Source organism: Pseudorca crassidens, chromosome 9 (assembly GCF_039906515.1).
Source record: "Pseudorca crassidens isolate mPseCra1 chromosome 9, mPseCra1.hap1, whole genome shotgun sequence".
NCBI lineage: Eukaryota > Metazoa > Chordata > Mammalia > Artiodactyla > Delphinidae > Pseudorca > Pseudorca crassidens.
This window is the reverse complement of record NC_090304.1, coordinates 10,668,059-10,693,859: the sequence shown is the minus strand read 5'-3', so window position 1 is coordinate 10,693,859 and position 25,801 is coordinate 10,668,059. Positions and strand designations below refer to the sequence as shown.

Genomic DNA, 25,801 nt, shown 5'->3' with positions numbered 1-25,801 from the left:
GCTCGGTTCTCTACGTCCCCGCCCCCCGCAATTCTGGTTCTGGTTCAAGAGTCAGATGCCTTTATAGGAGAGCTGCTTGTGGGGTGGGGGTGAGGCAGAGGAGGTGCTTTTTCCTCATTGGTCAGGAGCTTCCGAAAGGGAGCGAACCGAACACGTCGTCGTGTCCCTTTTGGCAGAGGCAAGTCAGTCCCCGGGGAAGTGGCCTTCTGCCCGACCTCTAGCACGGGGGCGCTTGGGGCTTCGGCATCCGTAGGGCACTAGGACCCGGCAGGGCTGAGGGGCAGCCCGTGAGCCGTGTTCGCTCCCTCCCATCCTCCTGCTCCAGCTCTAGCTCCCGCTCCATTGTCTGGGAACTGCAGCCGCGGGGCGGGCGGGCCCGCGGATTGGCGGGCGGCGGGGACCCAGCCGGCCGGGTCGGGCCGGGAGATGCCGGGAGGACCGCGGCCACCTGAACTGCCCGCCTAGTCCCGGCCTTGAGTGGGAAGGATGAACGTCTGGATGGCGGGGCGCGTGGCAGCGGCTCCCCGGGGGCCCTGCGGCCCCTGGCTCTGCTTGCTGGTGGCCCTCGTCCTGGACGTCGTGAGAGGTCAGCGGGAGGGGCGGGGCGGGGCGAGGGGCAGCTGGGCCCGAGCAGAGGCCGAGCGCGAGGGATGCTCGGGAGCCGGGAACCCGCGAGTTCTGGGACTAAACCCCGAGCCGGGTCGCCCCGCAGCGTGCCCTGAGGGTTGGAGAGGTCTTATCCCTGGGATCCGGCCCCCAGCCTCGCGCCTCTGGCTTTCCTCACTTGCATAACCTGGCAACTTCTTCCCGACCCAAGGCCAGCGGGGTCCACGGGCTCTCACCGTCTTCCCCCCATCCTCGCCGTGTCCCCGCACCTTCCACGAGTTTCCCCTCCAGTCGCGACGTCTAACCTGGCTGCCCCCTGTCCCGCACACACCAGCTCCCTAATCTGCGGTACAGAGAGCTGTAGCCCCGTGGCTCCTGGCCTCCTCCCCGCAACCATCAACCCAGCCCCCACGGAACGGGAAGCAGCCCCTTTGCCCAGGACCTGCGAGATCCGCAGCCGCCTTCCCCCTGCCCCAAGGAGCTCTTTGACCTTGGAATTACTTCATCGGTGCCTTCCTGAGTATGGAGATCACTGGAGGAAGGGGCAGCGCCTCCCCTGTGCCCCTGCGTGGGGGGCCGACTGCCCTTGTCGTGGGCTGAGGCTGCTAGGTGGAGGAGGATGCCACGGAGAGCGAGGCATTCTCTGCCCCCTCCCCCCACCAGAGAGCTGAGCTCTGAGTGATGCGAGTCCGTGGGAGTCAGGCCACAGAGCATCTTGTAATTATCCAGGCAGTGGAGTATGGAGTAGGAGAAGAACCAGAAGCCAGGGTCTGCCCCCAGGGAGCCATAGTCACTCACCTGTTACACTTGGGGGTGGGAGTCGCGGGGAGTGGAGCTTCTCAGCCACATGCTCCTTGCTGGGGAGGGCCCAGAAGGAGGTTGAAACCGTCAAGTCCCCCAGCCCAGCAGTGGGGCTGAGAGCGAACTGGCTCTAGGGCTGCTTTCAGCCACCTGCTCCCCTCCCCAGGGGACCCAGCAGGAGCCCTAATAACCCCTCACACAGAGAGAAGAGGAAAGCCTTGTCACATCTATCATGCAGCAGCAATAATCCCTCCTCCACACAGCGCACCGCGGTTTACAAAGCCCTCCCCTGTCCACCGTGTCACTAAATGCTCTCTCGCTCTACAGGTGAGGAAACTGAGGCTCCAGGATGTTAAATGGCTGACCCAAGGCTAATCGGGGAAGAGTTAGGACGTAAACACAGGTCTCCAGACTCCCAGAACATCCTCTCCAGGGGTGGGGGATGCTGGGATGAGTAAGACAAGGCCCCCAGCCGACAGACAGGAAGATAACTAATTCAGGGGCGCAGAAGACTGAGGGGACTGGTGGGAGGGCACGCAATCAAGGGGGGCTTCCTTAAGAAGGTGACAGTGACTCTTGACCCTGGAGGGAGGCGCTGCCCAGCAGAGGAGGAGAGACCCACACTCTAGGGAATGAAGCCCACAGGGTGCACGGTGGAAAGCAGCCCAGGGTGGAGAGGTGGAGGGTGGAGAGGCAGGGTGTGTAATGGTTGGTGCCTGGGCTCTGACTCCCAGCTCCATCACGTTCCTGCTGTGGGACCCCAGGCAAGTCCCTGAACCTCTCAGCTTCATTTTCTACAACCATAAGATGGGATTAATACTAATAGAACCTAGTTCTCAGAGCTATTACAAAACCCGAAAGAGTTAATACATGTAAAGTATTTAAAATAGTATATTTATAGCTTTCTGTCAAAAAATGTTAACTATTATTTTTAGGGCTAACTAATAGTTGATACAAACCTAATATGGTCTTAGGGGTCCTTTGCCCTTCTGACTGTTGGTTGAATACTTTGACTCTCTCCCCAAGCTTATGGTTCCCGCCCCCCTCCCCCATTCTAGACTTGCACTCCAATACCCAGTTGGGATGGGGTAGAAGGCAGCAAGTTCGGGGAACCAGTGCAAGGTTGCCATGGTGATGATGCAGAGGGAGGCGGGGGTGGGGGTGGGGATGCCCAGCCGAGTCTGGCCAAGGACCCAGGGTCTGAGAAACGGTCTCTACTTCTACGAAGCTCACCTCAACACCATCTTTTACTACATAGACCCTGTCTGGGGAGGTCTGTACCCCACAAATGCCTTGGTGTCAGAGGCAGGTAGGTAGGGGGCAGGAATGGGGGAGGAGGAGACATTGGGAAGGTTCTACTGGCGTGAGGAAGGCCTGGGTCTGTGGAAGGCAGAAGAAGGAATGACTTGGAAGCTGGCAGTCGGTCCTGGATGTAGATTCAAATCCTGGTCCCAGTTACCTCATCTGTGAAATGGGGAGACTCCCCCCGACACCCTGGGAGGATGGGACAGTTACAACCCTTTTCTTCGTCCATCGCTCAGCACTGCTGTGCCCCGGGACGAAGCTGAGTTCAGCCCCTGCCTGCCTTAAAGCTGTCACCATCCCTCCCCCTTCTCCCTTTTCAGTGGACTGTGACCAGGACCCCCTGGACCCAGTCTACCTGCCGGCGGCCCTGGAGCTCCTGGATGCCCCCGAGCACTTCCGTGTGCAGCAGGTGGGCCACTATCCACCTGCCAACTCCTCTCTGGGCTCCCGATCTGAGACCTTTCTGCTCCTGCAGCCCTGGCCCAGGGCCCAGCCACTTCTCCGGGCCTCCTACCCACCCTTCGCCACTCAGCAGGTAAGGAGGGGCCACCAGAGTCTCCTGGGCTAACCGGACTCAGAGCCAAGGTCTGCTGTGTGTCGCTCAGCCCTAGCTGAGCTCCCCATTTTCCAGAGGGGGGAAAAGGAGGCCCATAAAGGCTGTCTCCTGCCAGCCTGAGTTTTTGCTTCTCCCCACCCCTTGCTTTGTTGAGCACCCCCGTTTTCCCTCCAGGTGGTCCCCCCTCGGGTCACTGAGCCACACCAACGGCCAGTCCCGTGGGACGTGCGGGCCGTGTCAGTGGAAGCGGCTGTGACTCCAGCGGAGCCCCACGCCCGCGTCCTCTTCCACCTCAAAGGGCAGGATTGGCCCCCGGGGCCTGGCAGCCTGCCTTGTGCCCGGCTCCACGCCACACACCCTGCAGGCACTGCTCACCAAGCCTGCCGCTTCCAGGTGAGTGTGAGGGCCCCACCTGGGCTGGCCCTGCTGCTGTGTCCACCAGAGAGTGGTCCCGGAGTAGGGAAGAGAGGGCTCACCACTCCCGGGAGGTTTGGAGGTCATGGAACCTGACTCCATTCCTGCTCTGCTGGCTTTCGCGGGTCCCTCTTATTTAGGCCCCCTTAAGGAGTTCAGTCCATTGTACGTGACTTTGGGCAAATAACGTAACCTCTCTGAGGCTCAGTTCCCTCATCAGTAAAATGGGATAATAACAATTTTTACCTCATATTGAGTTGGAATGGAGAATAAATGAGATGGCTGCAAGAAGAGCTTTTGGCCCGATGCCTGGCACGAGAGCAATCCCTCAGCGAGTGTTGTATCATTGTTTGCATTTCTTTTATTATCGGAATTTCCGCTCTTTCGCAGTCTAGCACAGGGTTCCACTGGAGAGAGGTGTTCTGTGGGCTGTGGGATTCTGAGAAGCCTGAGGATTCTGAGTGGTCGTCAGGGCCATCCTGGAGCATGAATAGGGGCAGGCATTGGGGTTGGTTCCCTGTGGAATGAGACTGCTGCCAAAGGTGGAAGAACGGCCAGTGGACGCGTTCTGAGACCTAGCCTCAGTCGCGTTGCCAGTTGGCTGTGTCACGTGGCATGCGCCTGTGGCCCGCGCTGGCCCTGCTCTCAGGGACCCCTGCAGCTCTGGGTTTCCCGCCCTGGGTGCTGGGACTCCCCTCCCCCACCACGCTGACCATGGTCGTTGTGTCTTTGCAGCCATCCCTGGGCGCCTGTGTAGTGGAGCTGGAGTTCCCCTCCCACTGGTTCTCCCAGGGTTCGGCCACGCGGGCCGAGCTGGCCTACACACTGGAGCCGGCAGCCGAGGGCCCTGGGGGCTGCGGCTCCGGCAGGGAGGAGGACCCTGGAGAGCAGGCCCTCCCAGTGGGCGACGTGGAGCTGCGCCCCGCGGACCCCCCACAGTACCAAGAGGTGCCCCTGGATGAGGCAGTGACTCTGCGGGTGCCTGACATGCCCGTGCGGCCCGGCCAGCTCTTCAGTGCCACCCTCCTGCTTCAACACAATTTCACAGCCAGCGTCCTGACCCTGCGGTGAGCACCGGGCCCCTGGGGGCGGGTCAGAGGCCGGAACCTCTGCAGGAAGACTGCGCAGGTACCTCTTCCTCTTGGGGTATTCAGTGGAATCCTTGACCTCTGCAAAACATGGGTCCGCCATACCCACTCCAGGCCAAGCACTGTGGTTGCCCTGGCAGCAGGCAGGACCCGGCGACTGGGCACGGCCCTGAACTTGGAATCAGAAGGAGGAAGCTGCCCTCCCCTGGCGCTTCCCTGAGACTCCTTTGTCCGGTGGGCTAACGTTACCCACAGGGCAGTTGCGGCTCCAGGGAGGGGAAACGGGAGAGGGCTTAAAAACTGGAAAGTGCAGTGCCTGGGAGTGGTTAATGCTCAGCTGCCCGGCAGAGGTATTTGCCCTAGTCCCATTCATCTGCATCTTTTCCCTCTTACCACCCTCACCATGGGTCCTTAGCCTTTGGACAGAGCTGGCTCCTTCCCATAGGAAGGCCCTCCTTTTGTGTCCGTTTCTTCAGGAAATGCCCCACCCCCAGCCATCCCCCACCCCAATCTTTTTTTTTATTAAATTTATTTAATTAATTAATTTATTTTTGGCTGCGTTGGGTCTGCGTTGCTGCGCGCGAGCTTTCTCTAGTTGTGGCGAGCGGGGGCTACTCTTCGTTGCGGTGCGTGGGCTTCTCATTGCGGTGGCTTCTCTTGTTGCGGAGCACAGATTCTAGGTGCGCAGGTTTCAGTAGTTGTGGTGCGCAGGCTCAGTAGTTGTGGCTCATGGGGCTCTAGAGTGCAGGCTCAGTAGTTGTGACACACGGGCTTAGTTGCTCCGTGGCATGCGGGATCTTCCCAGACCAGGGCTCGAACCTGTGTCCCTGCATTGGCAGGCGGATTCTTAACCACTGCGCCACCAGGGAAGTCCCCCCCACCCCAATCTTACTACTGCCAAGGATTTGCAGGGCGTGACTTGCCTACCCCATAATGGGGTTTGTGTGTGTCCCATCCCTGTGTCTCACAGGTGCCCGTCGCATCTCCCTGTCTCTCACGCCCTCCTCTCTCACTCGTATCATCGTTAGATCTCCCTAGACACTTAAAATATGCCAAGCCCTGTGTCTCCACTCGGGACCTTCAGAAAAGAGCAAGGCCCCATCCCCCTCTGGCACTAAGGGACCCCTAGTGGTAGGGAAGGGGACTGGATGGGCAGGGACTGGATTATATGCTCTGATGAAGGTACAAAGTGCTGCAGGGGCTGGGGTTAGGGGGATGGAGGCAGGGGAAATTCATCCTGCCACAGGGAGAGCTTTCTAAAGGAAATGGTATCTGTGTTGCTGGAGACTTGAAGAATGAGCAGGTGAAGAAAGGAAGGGCAGACCAGGCTGAAGGTACAGCCTGAGCAAAGGCTTAGAGGCATGAAGGGCGTCGTGCTCGTGTACTTCGGGTGCAGCTAAAGCTAAGAGTGCGTGGAGAGATGTCACAGCCAAAGAAGAAACTGGACCGGACCCTGGAGGGCCTCGGATGCCAGGCTAAGACTTGACCTTGTGGGCAGTGGGGAGTCATAAGTGGTCTTTGAATGGGGGAGAGCTGTGTGGCAGGACCTGCAATGAGATGAGGTCCTTCTGGGTCAGAGGATGGCGAGGAGGAGATTCACACTGGAGTCCCTTATATTCCCGCTCTGATCCAGTCCACGCTTCAGCAGCCCCCTGACAAACTGGACCTGTGTCCCCTTCCCCAGGATCAAGGTAAAGAAGGGGCTGTATGTGACAGCTGCCCGCCCAGCCCAGCCAGCCCTCTGGACCGCCAAGCTGGACCGCTTCAAGGGCTCCAAGCACCACACCACGCTCATCACCTGCCATCAGGACAGGCCCGCGGGGCCGGACTCCAGGTGGGTGCTTCCCTCCCACGAGGGGTGGAGCGGGGAGGGGTGGTACTGGAGTGCTAGTGGGCAGATCTAGGGGGCCCGAGGGGAGGGGGCTGCCGGCCCCCATATTCCCATGTAGGCAGGCACAAGAGCAGACTCCTTCGAGGAAGCAGCACAACGCAGATATATCTTTTGTTCATTCAGCTACTATCTATCCATCCCCAGGTACGTGCCAGGTACAGTGAGTGTCTGTGAGTCTTAATCCAGGTGATGACAGTCTATCCTGGCCGCCCAGTCACAACCCTCACTGCCACTACCCTGCCTCCCACTACCAGCAAATGGGTCCCTTTTTTCCCAGCCATTAATATTCCCCCCAAAGCCCAGTTGCAGTTCTTAACATTGATGAACTCTTCTTATTCATGCCCTGAGTCTGGGTCAAGGCCATGTGCTTTGTAGCCCCTGTTTGAATCCTAGTTCTGACACTTTTTGGATAAATAACTTGGGCAAGCCAGTTCAGCACGCCCCCGCCCTACCCCACCAGAGCCTCTGTTTCCTCACTTGTGAAATGGGAATAATGATGCATCCCTTAGGGTTTGTGAAAATAAGGTACCACCCAGCAAGCATCTAGGCTGGTTCCGTGAGGTAATTTATTATTCAGGGTGTCAAGTGGCAGTTCTGGGACCGGGAAGTGAATCTTCCTACTTGGTAGAAATTGACATTGGTGCTTCATGTCACCCCAACGGCTGTGGAAGACAGAGGCCTGAGTGCGGGGGGCCCAGGAAGGCAGGAGAGCCAGCGAGCGTTCTAGGGGTTGGTAAAGTGGCTTCATGGATCTTAAGTGGATAAGAACTTGGGCTCTGGAGCCAGGATGCTTGGGTTTAATCCCAGCCCTTCCACTTTTTGCTGTGTGACCTTGGGCGAGTTACATAACCTCCAGACCTCAGTTTCCTCATCTGTAAAATGGGGATAATCGTAGGACCTACCTCATGAATACAGGAAGTGCTCACAACAGTGCCTGGCCGCTCTCAAGCACTCAGATTCTCTCTCTTCTGGCCAGCAGCCCCCTTGAACTGTCCGAGTTCCTGTGGGTGGACTTTTTGGTGGAGAATGGCACTAGTGGGGGCGTGGCAGTCACTCGCCCTGTCACATGGCAGCTGGAGTACCCAGGCCAGGCCCCCGAAGCGGAGAAGGACAAAATGGTGTGGGAGATCCTGGTGTCGGAGCGGGACATAAGAGCCCTCGTCCCACTGGCCAAGGTAAGGGGTCCCCAGCTCTTCCCAGCCAGGCTGGGGGCCAAGTGAGGTGAAGAGCTTGGGGCTGAGCTCCTCCTGCACCCCCAGGCTGAGGAGCTGGTGAACACGGCGCCGTTGACTGGAGTGCCGCGGCATGTCCCTGTGCGCCTTGTCACCGTGGACAGTGGCGGAGCTCTGGTGGAGGTGACAGAGCACATCGGCTGCGAGTCAGCCAACACACAGGTCCTGCAGGTGAGTGGCACGTATGCGTTTGTGTACACGTGGCGCACACAGCGTTCCTCCTTCCCCACTCAGGTCCCCAAGAGAACAGCTTTTTCTTGACGCCAGTAACCTCATGAGGGGGACCACAGCTTTGGTCCCACCAACTCTCTCCAGAGTCAAGTGGGAGCTGTGCAACCCCCAAACCCCCAACTTAGGCACTTTCACGTTCTTACTGCACTGGCAAATGAACTGACGTGGGAGAGTTAAGAGCACGTACTTTATGGTGGGAAAGTTTTCATTTGAAACCCATCTTTGTTTATCAGCTAGCTGTGTGATTGTGGACAAGTCTCAACCTCTCTGAGCCTCCGTTTCCTAAGCTTTAAAATGGGAATCTATTTTAGGGATGTTGTAAGAATTAAAAGCACTCTAAGACAGTATCCAGCGGAGAGCAGGGGCTGCTGTCATAATCATAATACAATATAATCATTATCGAATGGTAAAAGTAAAGACAACTATTATTATTGGAGCCTCATAATGACCCATGAGGTTAAAAAAAAGGCAGGGCAACATTCCCCATTTTGAATTCCCCTCAGAGGGGCAGCCCAGGGCCTGCATTTCCTAAATTCTGGCCGCCTGAGTGGAGGTGTCTTTGGCTACCTGTGCCAGCACTTTGCCTCTGTGTAAGTGGTTCCTACCTGAGGGTTCACGGACGGATAGGTCTGCCTTGCCCTCAGCCTCTGCCTACCCACTCGTACCTGGTGGCTCCGGCACCCAAGCCAGGGGCCAGCACTAATGAGGAGCCAGAGTTGTGGATTCAAACCCTCCTCTGCCAGGAGAAGGATTTTGTCCTGTGCAGATAGCCAGTTCCCCCAGCTGAGCCCCAGGTGAACTCAGGGAAGGGCCGCTCCTGCCAGGGGAACGGATCTTGGCCGCGTGGGGAAATCTTAATCTGAGGACACGCATTACAGAAAAATACAGAATGAATTTCAACCGTACCCCTTTCTTATGGTATGGGGGTCAAGAGATGCCCCCCGGTCCATACCTGTCCCGGGTGGCTGCGCCCACCCCCTGTCTTCTGCCCTCCCACAGGTGTCCGAGGCCTGTGACACTGTGTTTGTGGCTGGCAAGGAGAGCCGGGGTGCTCGGGGGGTGCGGGTGGACTTCTGGTGGCGCCGGCTGCGGGCCTCGCTGCGGCTGACCGTGTGGGCCCCGCTGCTGCCCCTGCACATCGAACTCACCGACACCACCCTCGAGCAGGTCCGAGGCTGGAGGGTACCTGGCCCAGCGGAAGGGTAGGTGGAGCCCTGGGGAAGCTGGCAGGCCTTGGCGAAGTCGCTCTGGGACTGAGGGTGCAGGGGACACAGCCATAAGCCCGAGCTGGGGTCTGAAAAACTGCCCCATTGCCTGCGGTTGCTTCTCCCCCCGCCCGCCCATCATCACCCAGCTTCTGACCGCTGTTTGTGATTGCCGACCTCCACTCCTCTCCTCCTTCCCTGCCTTACTTCTCTATAGTACGTATCACTTTCTAACATACCACGTGATCTGATTAATCTTGTTTGTGGTCTGACTACCCTCCACACTCCTCCCCTAGCATGTAAGGAGGGGGATTTTGTCTATTTTGTCGCCTGCTGTGTCCTCAAAGCCTAAGATGGCACTTAGTAAATATTGAGGGGATCCCACCAGAGCGCAAGGACGAGGTGGCCTCAGGCCTCTGGAATCTGAGCTCCCAGGCCCTCCAGAGAGCGAGCACCGTGGGTCTCCCCCTTAAGAGAGGGTCTTATCACGCATAACCAGAGCTCCAATTAGGAGTAAGAGGAGGGCGAGAGCGGCTCGATGCATAGGCAAAGGCACCAGTCAGGAATGGGACTGGGGCGCGGCGCCTGCGGGTGGAAGGACCTGACCACGGAGGTGCGGCTGCGAGCGGGGCTTGGGGAACGTGCGCCCACTAGGAGCCGGGGGCCTCCCTTGGGCGGGGCCCTCGGCCGGCTAGGGGCGGGGCCCGCGCTGACGCCCCGCCCCCGGGCCGCCGCTCCCCGCAGGGTGCTGGAGCCCGAGGCGGCAGGGGCGGAGGAGGCCGAGCGGCGCGTCCGCGGCTGCCGCCTGCAGTACCAGCGCGCCGGCGTGCGCTTCCTCGTCCCTTTCGCGGCCCACCCGCTGGACGGCGGCCGCCGCCTCACCCACCTGCTCGGCCCGGACTGGCTGCTGGACGTGTCCCACCTCGTGGCGCCGCACGCCCGCGTGCAGGACCCGAGTGTCGCCTCGCTGGAGGGAGGCCGCGTCCTGGTGGGCCGGGAGCCCGGCGTCACCTCCATCGAGGTGAGCAGACAGCCTGAAAAGGGTGTAGGTGACTCCCATAATGTTAATGGTCAGGTGTGAAGAGTGTCGGAAGGCCCAGGGTGTACCTGGGGAGGTATGAACCCAGGGGGGTTGGGGATTGGGTCAGAATAGGGCGGCCCGTGTAACGGAGGAAGTCCTCAAAGTATGAAGGGCTGGGGTTGGGTATGTGGGAGCCAGGTCTTGAGGTGCTACGGGTGGGAAAGCAGCCTGTGCAGATGCTGGGAGCACACCAGATCCCTTTGTAAGGGTGCTGGGTTCTCAGAGGGCGGAGGCTGTCTGTGTACGAGGGCCCCCCACACACACTTCCAACTCCCTCTCACCCTCAGGTGCGCTCCCCGCTGTCTGACTCCATCCTGGGGGAGCAGGTGCTGGCCGTGACGGATGACAAGGTCTCGGTGCTGGAGCTGCGGGTGCAGCCAGTGATGGGCATCTCACTTGCCCTAAGCCGGGGCACTGCCCACCCCGGGGAGGTCACAGCCACGTGCTGGGCACAGTCAGCCCTTCCTGCCCCAAAGCAGGTGACAGCTGGGGGGTCAGGGGGATGAGGTCAACATCTCCAGCTGGGGGTTGATAGCAGGGGGATGGGAGGTACCTCCACCCTTCACCTCAGGGTTTTCGGGATGCGGACTGACTCCCTGTAAGGTAGTGAGCTCTCTGCGGCTGGAGGTGGTCAAGCAGTGACTGGCTGGAGTGTGGCAGTGGGAGGTTATTAGATGGCTCTAACTGAGGACCCTCCCGATGACTCAGACCCCAGGGCAGAGTGGAAGACAGGTGATTGACGCATGTCCCCTCTCTCCCTGTGTTTTGTCCCTCTGCCTGTGTCTGTTTTCTCTCTGGTCTCTTCTCCTCCGTGTGGCCTGTCTCTGTGGGAGTGGTCTCTGTGTGCATGCGTGCGTGCCCTGGCGTGTCTCTGCCTGTGTCTGTGTGCCCGACAGGAGGTGGCCCTCTCCCTATGGCTGTCCTTCTCTGACCACACCCTGGCCCCCGCTGAGCTCTACAACCACCGTGACCTGGGACTGTCCGTGTCGGCCGAGGAGCCCGGCGCTGTGCTGCCAGCCTATGAGCGGGGTGCCCAACTCGGGGTGGTGGTGAGTGGGGCGGGCGTCAAGGGGCTGCCCCTGCATGTGGCTCTGCACCCGCCTGAGCCCTGCCGCCGGGGCCGCCACCGTGTGCCCCTGGCCTCTGGCACCGCCTGGCTAGGGCTGTCCCCTGCTCCCACCCCAGCCCCTGCCCTCCCATCCAGCCCCGCTCAGAGCTCAGCTGCCCCAGAGGCCAGCGTGGGTGGAGAACGGCGGGCGGCAGGCAGTGTGGGGGGCGGCGGGGATGTGAGGCGCAAGTTTGAGCAGGCAGCAGAGGAGGCCGGGAAGGAGAAGGCAGAAGCTAGGGAGGAGGCGGAAGAAGACGAGGAGATGGTCCCCGCCCCGCAGCGGGTCACCGAACTAGAGCTGGGCATGTACGCCCTGCTGGGCATCTTCTGTCTGGCCATCCTCATCTTCCTGGTCAACGGTGTGGTCTTCATGCTGCGCTACCAGCGCAAGGAGCCCCCCGACAGTGCTGCCGCCCCTGCCGCCCCCCAGCCCCACAACTGGGTCTGGCTGGGCACTGACCAGGAGGACCTGAGCCGCCAGCTGGATCGGCAGTCCCCTGGCCTGCCCAAGGGGGAGGGGGGCTGCCCCTGCGAGAGTGGGGGAGGAGGGGAGGCCCTGACCCTGGCCCAGGCCCCTGCGGGGGGCACCCCCAGCTCCTCGAGCACCCTGGCCAGGAAGGAAGCGGGGGGGCGGCGGAAGCGGGTAGAGTTTGTGACGTTTGCGCCAGCACCCCCAGCCCAGCTGCCCGAGGAGCCCGGGGGGGCCCCTGCCGTGCAGTCCATCCTGGTGGCAGGTGAGGAGGACATCCGTTGGGTGTGTGAGGACATGGGGCTGAAGGACCCCGAGGAGCTGCGCAGCTACATGGAGCGGATCCGGGGCAGCTCCTGACCCTCCCCGGCCTGCCTGGCCCGGCGCCGTGGGCCTCTCGCCTGGGCAGCCTCCTGTTCATCCTCTGGTGCTTGTTGATGCGAGTCCCCTGCCTGGTCCCTCGCAAGGACTCCCACCCAGGCCCCCTCTGCCCTGCCCCTTGTCATGGACCACGGTCGTGAGGAAGGGCTCATGGCCCATATTTATGAGAACCATTTCATCCTAATGTTGGGTACAGAATAAACTGAGAAGGAAACCCCAGCTGGGCCTGCGGCTGTCTGTTGGGGGAGAGAGGCAAGCGGGGAGTGGGGGCCGTGTTCAGCCACTGTCCCTCCTGGGACAGCTTTGGGAGGCTGGGCCCTGGGCCACCCTCTCATAGCGACCAGCGATCCCGATATACAGCAAGGCTGTGGCAGCCTGAATGCCGGCCAGCAGGAAGAAATAGAGGTCCATCCGGCATTTGTTGATGTTCCCTGGGGAAAGGAGGGGTTGGCATTCGGGTCAGGGCAGGGCTCCCCCAGCGCTGCCAGCTGAAGCCAAAGTGGGCAGCGGGTGGGGTCTGAAAACACAGGGCAGATAGCCCACTAGCATCGGGCTGCCCTGGGTGTCTCCTGTGGTGTCTCCAATGCCCTGGTAGCTTGCTGTTCTTTCAGGGGCTTAAAACATAAGTACCACAGAGAGAGGTGACCCTTAGCCAGAATGGCAGAGTTCCGGAAGCAGGAAGGTGCCTTGGAGGTCTGCTGAGTTCACTGATTCCTTTTGGACGGTTAGGGTACCTGAGGCTCAGGACAGGACCATGCTGTGGGCGCTGGGCCAGGTTTGGGCGAGTGCCCCGTACTGAGTCTAGCGTGCCATTTCCATCTGCCTGGGGTCAAAGCACTTGGCAGTTGGCATCACCTTTCCAAGTCGCCCTCCACCCATGTCCCATTCCCGGGGAGGCCCCGCACACTCACCAGAATCCTCCGGGCAGTGCAGCCAGCCCCCCGGCAGTGACAGTAGTGCCACCAGGCTGGAGCCTAACAGCGAGCCCACCCCAGACAGGCAGAAGAAGATGCCCATCATGGCGCCCTGCATAGAACGTGGGGCCTCTGAGTACGCAAACTCCAGGCCTGCAGAGAGGGAGGAAGGACGACCCAAGGGGCTGGTGGAGGAGCAGAGCCTGCTGGGCCACAGCCCTCCCCTCCCCCAGCCAAGCCTCCCTCCTGGCTTCCCCTGGGTGACCCCTTGCCTCTGCCCTGCTCATCCCCCCTGAACACCTCCACCTGGATGCTCCCACACTGCCCTGTCACCCCTCTTCCCCTTCCTCCTGGGTCTCCCATTTCAGTGACAGAAGCCCCATCCTCATCCTCATCCTCTCTCTTGCCCACCCTCTCTGCCCACCTTCAGCATCATCATCAAATCATTTTTTTTTTTTTTTTTTTTTGGCGGTACGCGGGCCTCTCACTGTCGTGGCCTCTCCCGTTGTGGAGCACCGGCTCCAGACGCGCAGGCTCAGCGGCCATGGCTCACGGGCCCAGCCGCTCCGCGGCATGTGGGATCTTCCTGGACCGGGGCACGAACCCGCGTCCCCTGCATCGGCAGGCGGACTCTCAACCACTGCGCCACCAGGGAAGCCCCATCATCAAATCATTTTGATTCAACTTCAGAAATCTCCCAGTGTCTCCCCCGCCCCATTCCCTCTGCCCCGGGCCACATGGACAAAGGGAAGACAGAGAGGACCCCCTTTGCTCAGAGGCCTTGGAGAGGGCCTCATGGAGGAGAGGGCAGTTAGACTGGGAATTCAAGGGGAAATGGGAGTTCACTTCCAATCTGGGAAATGGGAAGGCAGAGGGAACAGCAACCGCAAAGTCACAGAGGGTGGGGAACATGGCACCAGGGCGCCTGTGGGGACAGGTGGTGTGGGGAATGTCTTATTCACCTCTAATCCCCACTGCCTGTCGCAGTGCCTGGCACAAACCAGTGCTGCTAAGTCCCCACGGGGTGACTGCAGCCCCGCTCAGAAAACCCTGCCTTCCTCCGTGCAGACAAGCTCCAGAGGCCGTGCCCGTGAGACCTCTGACTTCGAGGCACCACCAGGCAGAGCCCATCACCCATGCGAGAGCAGGGGAGGGGTCCAGGATACCTGGGATGCTGGCAAAAATCTCACTGATTCCGATGAGCAGGTACTGAGGGGTCTGCCACCAGATGGACAGTGGTGCTGCATAATATGTGTTCTGCCCAATCTGCTGGGACACCGTCTGGTTGTGACTGACGTACTCTAAACGCTCCATCTCCAGGACTCCTGGTGGTGGGGAGAGGGGCTACAGTCAGGCCCACTGTAAGCAGCTTAGCCCATGACAGAGCTTGGCATGTAGTGGGTATTCACTAAGTAGCCAGTCATTGACTAGGCAGCATGTAAGGAAAAGAACACTGGCCCTCCATCTCTTCCCTTTTTGCCTTGGCTGCTAGGAAGCTCAGAACTAGGTTTGCACTCAATAACCGTAACAGCTCTCGTTAACTGAGAGGCTGTTATAGGCGAGGCATTTAATATGCATTCTTATAAGTAAGAAAGAGAAATTTAAGTTAAACAATCAGCCCTGAGTCACACAGCTGATAAGTAACTGGGGCTGTATGTGCGCCCCAGCGTGTCTAGTTTCAAAGCCAGCCCCGTTCCCATGATATCATATGACTCCTCTACTGCAGCGTCAAGTATTACAATAGCGTTTCTAATCTGGCTTTCAAGTTTAGTTTATCTCCTTCCCCTTCATTGCTTAGAAGACAGCTGTGCTCTAGTGGAATGAACACCAGATATGGAATTAGGTGACTTGGGTTCCAGTCCTGGTCCTGCCACTGGCTAGCTGTGTGATCTTGGGCCGATCACTTAACCTCTCTGAGACCCAGTTCCCTTATGCAAGAAGTAGGAATCAAAATCCCAGGATTATTGTGAGGATGAAATAGGACAAAGTGCACTAAAGCATGTAGCTGAAAACGAATCTAGTTTGGTTTTCATACTTGGCAACACAATACTGCTTATTTAGTTTTAGTTCCTCTGGCTCCTTGTGTTCCAGGCATGGTGCTGGGTGCTTTATTGACTTCCTCTTGTTTAATCCTCACAACACTCCTGCTAGACCACATTCCATGAGGGTGGAGCCTGGCCTCTGCACAGGGTCTGAATGAATTACTCTCCCCATTTGAAAGATGAAGCTCAAAGACACTAAGTAACTTCAGGATTATTAAGTCGCAACGTGAAAAGGGCTGAGGTCTGTGCAGTAGCATGCAAGCCTTCTTTACCAGAGCTTCTTTCCTATGAGAGCCTTCAAATCCTTTTGAAATGGAAGAGGGAAGAGAATAAATAATAGATACGTTTTGAAAAATGTCCGCCAACTGCTAAACGGCTGTGTCTTTGGGAAATGCATTCAACACATTTTTTGAGCACCCATGTGCATTATTCATAGCAGTGAATAAAAAAGAAAAAAATCCCCTGCCTTCAGAAAGCGTACATCCCACTGGGGAAAATCTTTTTTTCCTCTCTTGGCCTGAGTCCCCTCATCTGTCAAAACGAGGGGAGGCTGGACTCAAGGAGGAGGGTCTCTTTCAGCTCACATCTTCCAGAAGCCAAGACTGGCACCCACGGGCGGAGGGTGTACTTGGCCCAGGCCCACAGCTTCAGCATCAGCCCCTGGTGAAGCCAGCCTCCCCCCAGCCCCAGACAAAGGCCAGCCCCCTCCCCAAGGCCCTCCACTCAGGCCGACATACCTGCCACAATGACCGAGGTGAAACCAAAGAACATGCCCAGCGCCATCTTCTGCAGAGCCGAGGGAAGCAGCTTGCAGCGCAGCAGTAAAGGATCGAGCAGGTGGTCCTTCACAGGCACCAGGATCAGCAACACCACGACGTTGGCCAGGAGGAGCCAGGCTTCTGGGATCTGGGAAAGAAGGAACCAAGAGAGGCAGGCTAGCAGAGCAGGAGGAGCTCTGGGCTGGAGTCCGGAGACCTGGACTCCATCCAGACTGTCCCTGGGCGACCCAGAGTCAGTCCTTTCCCCTCCCCTGATTACACGCTCCTCGGCTGTGTAATTAGGGGATGGATTAGATCAGGGATGGCAAATAGGTTCCTTCAACTTCTGTCAGTTGGTAGTGGCTGCCTGGAATGTTCATGGGCTCAGCATGAAAGAATGCCATGATAGATTAGTGATGTCTGCCATGGGCAAGGAAGGGAGGTCTAGTAGCAGGTATGTCATTTATCTGCCAGCTCTGAAGGTCTTTGATTTTAAGAGTCTCTGAGATGCCAAGGAACTGGTTTGGTAAGTCCTGGAGAAAGGCAGAGATGTGAGCATCCAGGAGTCCCACAGAGGGAGGGAGCAGGGTAGAGCTGAGAGTGCCCCGAATGTGCCTGATCTGAGGGCCTGGTGCAAACTGGGCAGTGAGGCCCGCTTCAGAGCAGCAGTGGGTGGGAGTGAAGCTGACCTGAAGTCTTGTATGCACCTGAGCCTTTTGGCAGGATGTCTGGGCCTCCAGGTGCGTTTCCTGTATCCCGAGGATGCCGTGCCGCTGGGGGACGGGAGTGTGGCGGCAGCTTCATTTCCTCCTTTTCTTAGAGGAAGCCCCCGGCTCGGCCTGAAGTGGGGGCTGATCACATGTGTGTCTTTTACCTTGTAGCCACTGCCCTGGGCCCTCAGAGCCGCGGATCTGTTGGCAGGGTAGTCTGGGAAGATGTCCGGGATTTGGAGGTGAAGACCTTGCAGGACATAGGTGGACTGCATCTGCCGAGAGAGCTGGAGGTGAGGCTGGAACAGAGGTGGCCGCCTCACCTCCATCCCAGGATGCTCCCAGCTCCAAGGCAGGCATTCCTCCGCAGCAGCAAGCACAGGGCAGCCGGGCAGTTGTCCCCTCGTCCAGCTTCCCACCCTCCTCCCTCCCCGGGAGTTTCCTTTGCTCTGTTCCCAGGCCTGAGGGCTGTGCGTGCAGCTTTGCTCCAGAGCCCAGGCCCAGCTGGTCTGGCTCACATTCTTGTCTCCAGGGCCTGGCACGGAGTAAGTGTGGATAAATATTTGTTGACATGGGGAAGATAATGCATGGCTGTCCCCACAGGGAGCGCTCATCTGACACTGAGGCCAAGCTGAGCCCCACAGGTTGACACAACTGGGGACTGCGTAGGCACTGACCCGCCAGAATGGCCCTGGACAGCAGCAGGGGCAGGCTCCAGGGCTCCCCGCCATACCGGCCATTATCCCATTCGTTGCTGTATGAGGGAGGGGGCTCTGGGAGAATCCTGCAGGAGGGCCTGGGGCCAGAGGAGGGCACTTGGGGTGCTCAGGGCAGCAGCTGTTTGCTGACTGGTATGGAAGGATGTCAGTATTCTGACAACTGGTACGACTAGGGATCAACCATGGACACGCATGTCCCATCATAGACACCTTCTGCCTTTGTGCCACCCCCACGTAGCAGGCTGGCCCTGCATGACCCTCACCCTCTGCAGCTCACAACAAGGTTCCTGCAGAGCGTGTGTGAGAGGCAGTGACCTTGTGGACTGGGGATTAGAGGCTGGGGTTAGGCTGCTGCCCACCCTCCACACACCCGCACACACATTCACTGCAGTAACCTTCCCCTTGGGGAGTGGGCGGGAAGCAGCGGTTTTCAGACCTGGCTAAGCGTCAGCATCACCTGAGAAGTTTATTACACTGGAGACTCCTCCAGCAATTCTCTTTCAGTAGTCTGCGGTGGGACCTGGGAATCTGTATTTTTTAAAGCTCTGCAGGGGATTCTGAGGCGCGGCCAGGGTGGGGAACCACTTGTTGCAAAGCACTCGGGGGACTAAGCTTGCCCCTAACTTGCTGTGGGGCCTCGGGCAACCAACACACCTTCTCTGGGCCTCCGTTGCCAAGTCGGAGAATCTGAATGCTGCAGAACTGTTAGAGCCTCTAGTCTAACAGGAAACTGAGGCCCGGAGAGATGGGGTGACTTATTCAGTCACTGGGCCTCAGACCTGTCTCCAGAGTTCCTTGTGCTCTACCACCCAGAGTGTAATTATTGGGACGGCTTAGCTCCAGGCGCCACCCCAGCTGCTACGTGGCAGCAGTTCACTTTGTGAGCCCCTCCCCCTTTCCACATACCCTGAGCATCTACCATGAGAGATGAGACCAGTGAGGGGCCTGGGGAGCGAGTCCCCACAGAGCGAAAGGGCGGGGGTGCTGACCTGGAAGTATACCATCCAGTAGGGCACCAAGGTCACCATGATGGGCAAGATCTTCACCAGCACCTGGAAGTTGGCGATGTCCTCCTGGGGGGAAGGGCCAGCCTGGGGAGACCTCTGATCAGGAAGCAGCTGGGTGCCTGGAGGGTCTCTGAGGGGCCATAGAGGCAGCAGATAAAATGGCTGCTACCGTCACCCGTCACCACCACCACGGCCGCCTTCCCACCTCCCCCATCATCCGCTATTTAATCCCACTCCCCTATCACAACCTATCACAGACATCATCTCAGAAATCCCACCCTCATGTCCTCCGCTCCACCATCGGCATCCCTTTTGCCGTCATCACCATCACCAAAGCCATCCCCTCCGTGGAGTTCTCATTCTATCACTATTATTTTTCTGCCACTGTCAATACTATCACTGCCATCCGTGTGGCAGAGTTGGCGATCAAGACCCACTCCATCCTAGAGCTGTGGCCTCTCGGGTCCTGGGGGAAGTAAGACCAGAGGCTGTGGCGAGCAGAGTCTTGGGGGATTTTTTGGCTTGTAGTGTTGGTGTGCCATGGGAGCCAGGGAAGCCCCAGTCCGTGCCTGACTCAGAGAGAGAGGCTGTCACTCCAGTCCCCCCAGCGCACTCTCCAAGTCCATCCTCCTCAACAGGCAACATGGGAGCCCTCTCCCTACAGAACAAGGGATGGAGAGGTAGGGGTGGAGGGAACATTATCAGGAGACAGGAAAGATCAACCTTTACCCTTTACCCTTTGCCCTTTGTCCTGAGAGGCTTCTAATCCCTACTTGCCCAAGAGCCTTGCCTCATCCTTTGAGATTCCAAAAGGGACGATACCGGTGTGGTGTGACAGCCACCATCAGCTTCTCCCCACCCAGTCTGTGACGTTGTTCTTCCACTAACAGGTGGATTTTAGCTGCCCTGCCCTTGAATCTGAGCTGGGCTGTGACTGCACTGACCAACAGAATGAGGAGGAAGTGATGCTTTGGGACTCCAAACCTCCAAAAGGCCTTTCAGGGACCGACAGCTTCCACTTCCTGCCCTCTGGAACATTCCCTCTTGGAATGCTCCCTCCTCTTGCAGCCCAGATACCTTGCCGGGAGAGGCTCCGGCCACCTGGGGGGCAAGGGCACACGAAGGGGAGCCGAGGTGTCCTCGTTGACAGACAACGTTGACTGCCAGCCGGGAATGTGGGCCGTCTTGGATGTTCCAGCCCTTTCAAGTCCTCAGTGACTGCAGCCCGCCGTGATACCATAAGAAGCAGAACTGTCCGGCTGAGCCCAGTTACCCGCAAGGTTTTGAGGGGTAAAAAAAGGTGGTTGCTTAAGCCATTAAGTTCTGGGGTAGTTAGTTAGGCAGCAATGGACCATTCAAACAAAACCTTACAGCAATGCACCAGGTTGGGGGAAAGCATGTTCTATACCTTTTCCATCTAGATCCCACTGACAGGAGCTGTAACTGGGTCCAAGGTCTGGAGACAGGTTTGCTTAGCATAAGTAGTCAATTAACTCAGGGAAGAGAGGGGCAAAAGGAAGCCATTGTGCACATGCAAGGCCATTCAGAACCTTCCTCCCTTGAATGCCAGCTAATGGGAAAGGGAGCCAGTTTGGCCGACATCTTAGCCTTTCTTATACTTAATACCCAGGTAGCGTAGACTGCTATCCCAACAGCCTTCACTGGTAGGTCGTCTTCATAAGCACCACTCTACTGCCGTGGCTATCGCCATTGCCAGCATTTATCTTCATTGCCGCTAATAACACCACCATCCCTATCTTTATCACCACCGTCACTGTCAAGACCACTAACATCCTCATACTTTCTACGGTTAGTCCACTGCCAATACCACCACCATCACCCTGACCTCCGCCAGCATTCTCAGTCATGGCGGGCAGCTCTAGCCCACGGGGGAGCTGGTCATCATAAAGGGCTACCCCTGGAGCTGATCCAGAATGTCTTTAAACTGGATCATGTGGCCTCTTCACCCAGAGCCCTCCCCTTACCTGGCAGAGTGTCGGCGCCACCGCCTGGGACAGCAGTTCTGGAGAGCAAGTCTGAGCATGGAGGACACCTGGCTGCCCGTGGGGGGCTTGGTAATGAAGCTGGGGGTGGCGAAGAGGAAGATGAAGAAGGCCAGGCCCACACAGCCCACGATGATGCTGTAGCCCAGCAGGAAGTTGATGTTCTGTTGGATAAAGGCCAGCACCAGCAACGACAGCACGGCACCCACATTAATGCTCCAATAAAACCAGTTGAAGAAGCGGCGGCTGGCGTGGCGGCCAAGGTCCATCACCTGCCGGGCAAGGGTGAGAGTGAGGCCCCAGGAGGTGCGAGGGCACCCTGCCGCGCGCCTGCACCCCCTCTCCCACAGAGACACTTCTTGGATCAGTGGGTGGGTGTTCTGGCACTTTCCTCATCCTGATCACTAAATAGATGCTCAATAATATTTGTTGAATGAATGAATAAACCCTTCTCTTGGGAGTCACCTGTTAATGATCAGGACATTTTGACACAGCTGTTTCTTCCTGCCCTTGACACACATTGCTTTTTTCTTTTTCTTTTTGCGGTACACGGGCCTCTCACTGTTGTGGCCTCTCCCGCTGCGGAGCACAGGCTCCAGACGCGCAGGCTCAGCGGCCATGGCTCACGGGCCCAGCCGCTCTGCAGCATGTGGGATCTTCCCGGACCTGGGCACGAACCTGTGTCCTCTGCATCGGCAGGCAGACTCTCAACCACTGCGCCACCAGGGAAGCCCACACATTGCTTTTTTATTGTCACTAACTAGTACACACAACAGATGTCTCTGGTGCCCCTTTGTTCATTTCTAGCTGATTTATCCCTTTGTCTTTGAGCAATCCAAACTGGGCGTCACCTTCATAGTCAGAAAAAAGCCACTCAAGGTCTCAGGTCTGTTCCACATTATTAAATAGCATTTGTGCATATTACTGAAAGGACAGTTAAAGTCTAATTGAAAATTTCCTCTGCAGTTTGAAGATGCAAATGGAGTTTTCCATTGTGCTCCCACTGCAACTTGCCTCCCAGTCAGACAAAGTTGGCATAATCAGGGAAAGCAGAAGCGGTCCCAGACACGGCCCCAAGAGCGGGTTCTGGCCTGATGCAAAAAAAAAAATGTGGGCCCCCCAGCAAGGGCAGTAAAGCTGAAAATCTTTACCCAGGATTTGGATCAATCTGCGACAGCCAGGCCCCAGGCCCCCTTCCGGTCTGCTGGCTTGGATCAACTGCACTGGCTGCCCATACCTCTCCTAGACCCTGGTCCCAGATTCTGACTCAGCAGATCTGGGGCAGGGCCCGGGCATCTGTACGTTTTAAAAGCAGTGATGTCTGGAGGTCACCTCTCTAGATAAATGATTCTGTACCCCATCACCGTTTCAATAACTCCCCAAATCTCAGAATCCATTATTCTCCTTCCACCCAGAGATACATATATCCATTAGTTAAGATTTTATCAAGCTTTAATTTCTGTAGCTGCATGAGGAAAAAGGTAACTAGGTATTTTGTTCATTTTCCAAATGTAAACTTTTAGTCCACACAGGTGCGCTTAAAACTGCATCCCCTTGGAGATTCTGAGGGGTCCTCTTGGGGATGAGGAGGGAGGGGCCTGTCCACTCGCTGAGAATTCTCACTCACTGAAAATCCTTGCTGTAGACTTTCAAGCAGAAAATTGAATAAGTCCCATTAGGAGCAGGCACTCCGTTTATTAATTGGATATAAATGAATATGACAGTTGCAACTGTAAGGGGAGGACCAGGCAGCCCGTTCAGGATATAAATGAGCTCTCCCAAAACAAGCAGCCACTTTGTTGAGAATGATGGATGGCCCTTTCTGAAATCAGCAAGTGTGTTAAACACTCAGTTCCTGGGTATGGCTGTCTGTCAGATGGTGCCAGCCCCTCCCACCTGCACCCCCCATCTGACTGCCCCCCCCGAATTCTGCAGCAGCCCCCTCGCTGCTCTGGTGTGCCCACTCGTGTTACCCACATCCACTGCCTACCCTGTAACCAGAGCCATTTTAAAGAACTCAATCTAATCTAATGGGGCTTCCCTGGTGGCTCAGTGGTTGAGAATCTGCCTGCTAATGCAGGGGACACGGGTTCGAGCCCTGGTCTGGGAGGATCCCACATGCCGCGGAGCAACTAGGCCCGTGAGCCACAACTACTGAGCCTGTGCGTCTGGAGCCTGTGCTCCGCAACAAGAGAGGCCGCGATAGTGAGAGGCCCGCGCACCGCGATGAAGAGTGGCCCCCGCTTGCCACAACTAGAGAAAGCCCTCGCACAGAAACGAAGACCCAACACAGCCAAAAAATAAAAATAAATAAACAAATGTGGGGTTTAAAAAAAAGAGAAAAGAATTTTAAAAAAATCTAATCTAATGATTCCATCCCTGTCTCAAATCATTTTAGTGTTTCTGAACTGTCCTAGGGATCAGGCCAGACCCCCAGGCAGCCTTCCAGCCTGGCCTGGCCCCACCCAGAGTCCATGCTACCCAGTGGCCGAGCCTCTGAGAGACCAATTCTGCCACCAAGAGGAGGGACAGACAGGAGGCAGTAGGTGGCTGAGGCCCTCTGGAGGTCAATGAAGTCAAGGGCACCTGGGGGCGGAGTGGGATGTCAATGAAAGAGCAGAAGAATTAAGGGAAGCTGAGAGATTCCCACTGGCAGATGCTGGGGGTCTCCTGGTCTGCAGGAAGGTCAGTGGCGGCTGAGAAATGGATGGGGCTGTCCTGGGGGCACTGAATCCCCCATCATCAAAGGAATCCGAACAGGCTGGATGAGTCACTCCTGGGTAAGGACTCCGGAGATTGTGTCGGATGCCGCATTGTGGTTGCCAGCTGGATGCAATATTCCTTCCAAAATGTCCCCTTTCTGATTGTAATACATGCAATTAAAGAACATTTTAAAGCAATTAGGAAAAAAGTACAGCTAGTCCAGTGGCACCTGATCACACTACTGTCACAATTTTTTCCAGTTTCCCCCTTTTGTTGACACCTGCTCTTTTCACGCAGCTGTACTCATACTCTGTAGGCAATTTTGCGTTGCTTTTGCTCATTAACACTGTATGTGGTTTTGTTCAAGTCACGTTACATATTTTTAAAAATTACTGTCTAATAGCCCACTGAGTAGAGCTATCAAAATATAGCCATGTTATTACACAGTATTTACTCATTCATTTAACAAATATCTATCGAATTTCTCCTATGTGCCATGTTCTGTCCAAAAGTGTACAGAAAAAGGCGCAGAAGTTAAGGTATTGGCCCAGGTGCCTCTGGCTGGTGAGTGGCAGAGCTGGGATCTGAACACGTGGGCCTGACTCAACCTCCGGCACAGCTGGCAAGAAGAGGCTCCCGCCTGCCTCTAGATCTCTACAACACACAAAGATGGGGCCCAAGGTGTGGGGCCTGATGTGCAGCTACCCTAACCTGCTCTTCGACCTGCTCTCTATGAGACCTCAGCCAGGCCGATAAACATCCTGAAACTCCAGTGTCCTACTCCGCAAAATGGACATCTAAATACTACCTACCTTCTACGTAGTTAAGAGGACGAAATGAGTTAAAACACTGAAAGTGGCACATAGTCAAAGGCCAACTATGGTTATCACTATCGTGCCATCGTTTTTGTTGTAGGGGTCCGCACCCCCAAAGCCCCAACCCCACAGCTTCTTTCAAATAAAGAAACTGGGCCCGGAGAGGGGTCACGCAGGCTGGCAGCCAGGGCCTCTTGACTCCCGGGTCCATCGCTTTCCCTCCGCACGCCCCGGGCCTCCCGACGGGGCGGGCCCTCTTGTCACTCACCTGGTCGGCACCGAAAGAGGTGAGGTTGCTCCTGACGGAGCTGGCGGCCAGGGCGAGCAGCAGCAACACCGCGTAGAGGGTGGGGGCGCAGTAGGGGGTGGGCGAGGTGTGCAGGCAGCCGTGCGAAGGGCAGGCGGGCCCCAGCGGCAGGGAGAGCATCTCGCCGCAGAAGGACCTGCGGCCGTCGGGGAAGGCGGTGGCGGCCAGCAGGCCGGAGGCGGCCAGGTAGAGCAGGAGGCTGAGCGCGATGGCGCGGTGGCGGCCCAGGTATACGTCGGCCAGCCAGCCGCCCACGGGCGCCAGCAGGTAGGAGGCGCCCAGGAAGACCAGCGCGGCGCGGGACGCCTGCTCGCCCGCCCAGTGGAAGTCGGCGCTGTTCAGGTAGAGCACCAGGTTGCCCGCGACGCCGAAGAAGGCGGCGCGCTCCAGCATCTCCACGAGCAGCACCGCGGCCGCCGCCGCCCGCCACCACCGTCGGGGCTCCCGCGGCCTGCGCTCCAGCAGCGGCCGGCGCTCCCCGGACTCTCGGGGCTCCACTGGTGTGCGCGGCCCGGGCATCCTGGGCCCCCGCTGCGCTTCTCAGACCCCCACCCTGTCCGCAGCCCTCCGGCCCTCCCCCGCGGCCTCCCTCTTCTCTTCTCCTCCCTTCCCTCCTTTCTCACCCCTTTTGGTCCCCCCTTCCTCTCCCTTTTCCCCTCTGCTCCCCTGTCCCCTCTCCCTGTCTTTCTCGCCCCCTGGGGCCTCTGGGGCTACCCGGATTCTACTTCCCGCTCCCTAATTCTCTCCTCTCCCCTCCTCCCACCCCTAACTCTTCTTCCTTCCTCCACCCTTCCTCACTGCCGACCCTTCTCTTTCCTCGTCTCTGCCCCTCCCCCTCCTTTCCTGCGGGTCTCTCCGGTTGGTCGTCTTTTCTTAACCGTTGTCCCCTCCCCTGGTGACACCTGGCCCACACTCCGGAGACAAGGGTCCTCCCACAGGGGCTCCCTGTGCCCCCACCGCCCCGCTGTCTCCTCCGCTCCTCGCCTTCCCGAGACTGCCTCCCCTGCCGCCCCTCCCAGGCCCTCTCCCTTCGGGCTCAGCCTCTGTCCAGCTCTCTGCTCCTTGAGAAACTCTGGGAGCCCCTAGCTTCCCCTTTCGCTGCTTCTGTGGCCAGGCTGCGTCACATGGTGTTCTGGGGTGTTTAGGAGAAGCGAAAGTCTGGGTCACAGGGACCCTGCCAGGCCAGCTTTCTAAAAACCTCCCTCCCCCCCATTACCCTCCCCCCACCCCCAGCTCTGCCTACTTTCCTGGAGGCTGGAGGAATGTTTTCCATCTTTCACTTTCGTTTCTCTCCTGGATCCCACTTCTGCTGCATCCTCTTCCAATCACAAACCAAAGTTAGAGTGATGGGACCGGAAATGCCATATGCATCATTTGGTCCTACCCGCCCACTTCGTGGATGCGGAGACTGAGGCCCAGTGGAGGCGGGGAAGGGAGGTCCGGGCATGACTGGTT

At 57.7% G+C, this 25,801-nt stretch overlaps 2 protein-coding genes across 7 annotated transcripts; one reads left to right on the top strand and one right to left on the bottom strand.

Annotated features, from left to right (window-relative positions):
• The first annotated feature begins 167 nt into the window (after positions 1-167).
• Positions 168-12,587, top strand: TMEM132A (transmembrane protein 132A). 5 transcript variants are annotated; one of them, XM_067748877.1, is made up of 11 exons: positions 168-586; positions 3,033-3,247; positions 3,443-3,661; positions 4,418-4,749; positions 6,455-6,604; positions 7,638-7,836; positions 7,921-8,064; positions 9,124-9,326; positions 10,074-10,350; positions 10,698-10,889; positions 11,307-12,587. In XM_067748877.1, exons 1-11 carry the CDS (start codon positions 487-489, stop codon positions 12,345-12,347), a joined length of 3,072 nt encoding a protein of 1,023 aa, XP_067604978.1. In that variant the 5' UTR covers positions 168-486; the 3' UTR covers positions 12,348-12,587. The 5 variants fall into 5 exon arrangements, with proteins under 5 accessions (XP_067604978.1, XP_067604979.1, XP_067604975.1 ...); XM_067748878.1 differs by having other exon boundaries at positions 169-586; positions 7,641-7,836; XM_067748879.1 differs by lacking the exon at positions 168-586 and adding an exon at positions 1,295-1,734.
• Positions 7,214-25,801, bottom strand: SLC15A3 (solute carrier family 15 member 3). 2 transcript variants are annotated; one of them, XM_067748880.1, is made up of 9 exons: positions 24,308-25,801; positions 20,504-20,793; positions 18,501-18,648; positions 16,957-17,067; positions 16,062-16,230; positions 14,449-14,607; positions 13,280-13,435; positions 13,103-13,191; positions 7,214-12,799 (listed from the first exon to the last, which is right to left on the bottom strand). In XM_067748880.1, exons 1-9 carry the CDS (start codon positions 24,863-24,865, stop codon positions 12,530-12,532), a joined length of 1,950 nt encoding a protein of 649 aa, XP_067604981.1. In that variant the 5' UTR covers positions 24,866-25,801; the 3' UTR covers positions 7,214-12,529. The 2 variants fall into 2 exon arrangements, with proteins under 2 accessions (XP_067604981.1, XP_067604982.1); XM_067748881.1 differs by lacking the exon at positions 13,103-13,191 and having other exon boundaries at positions 24,308-25,797.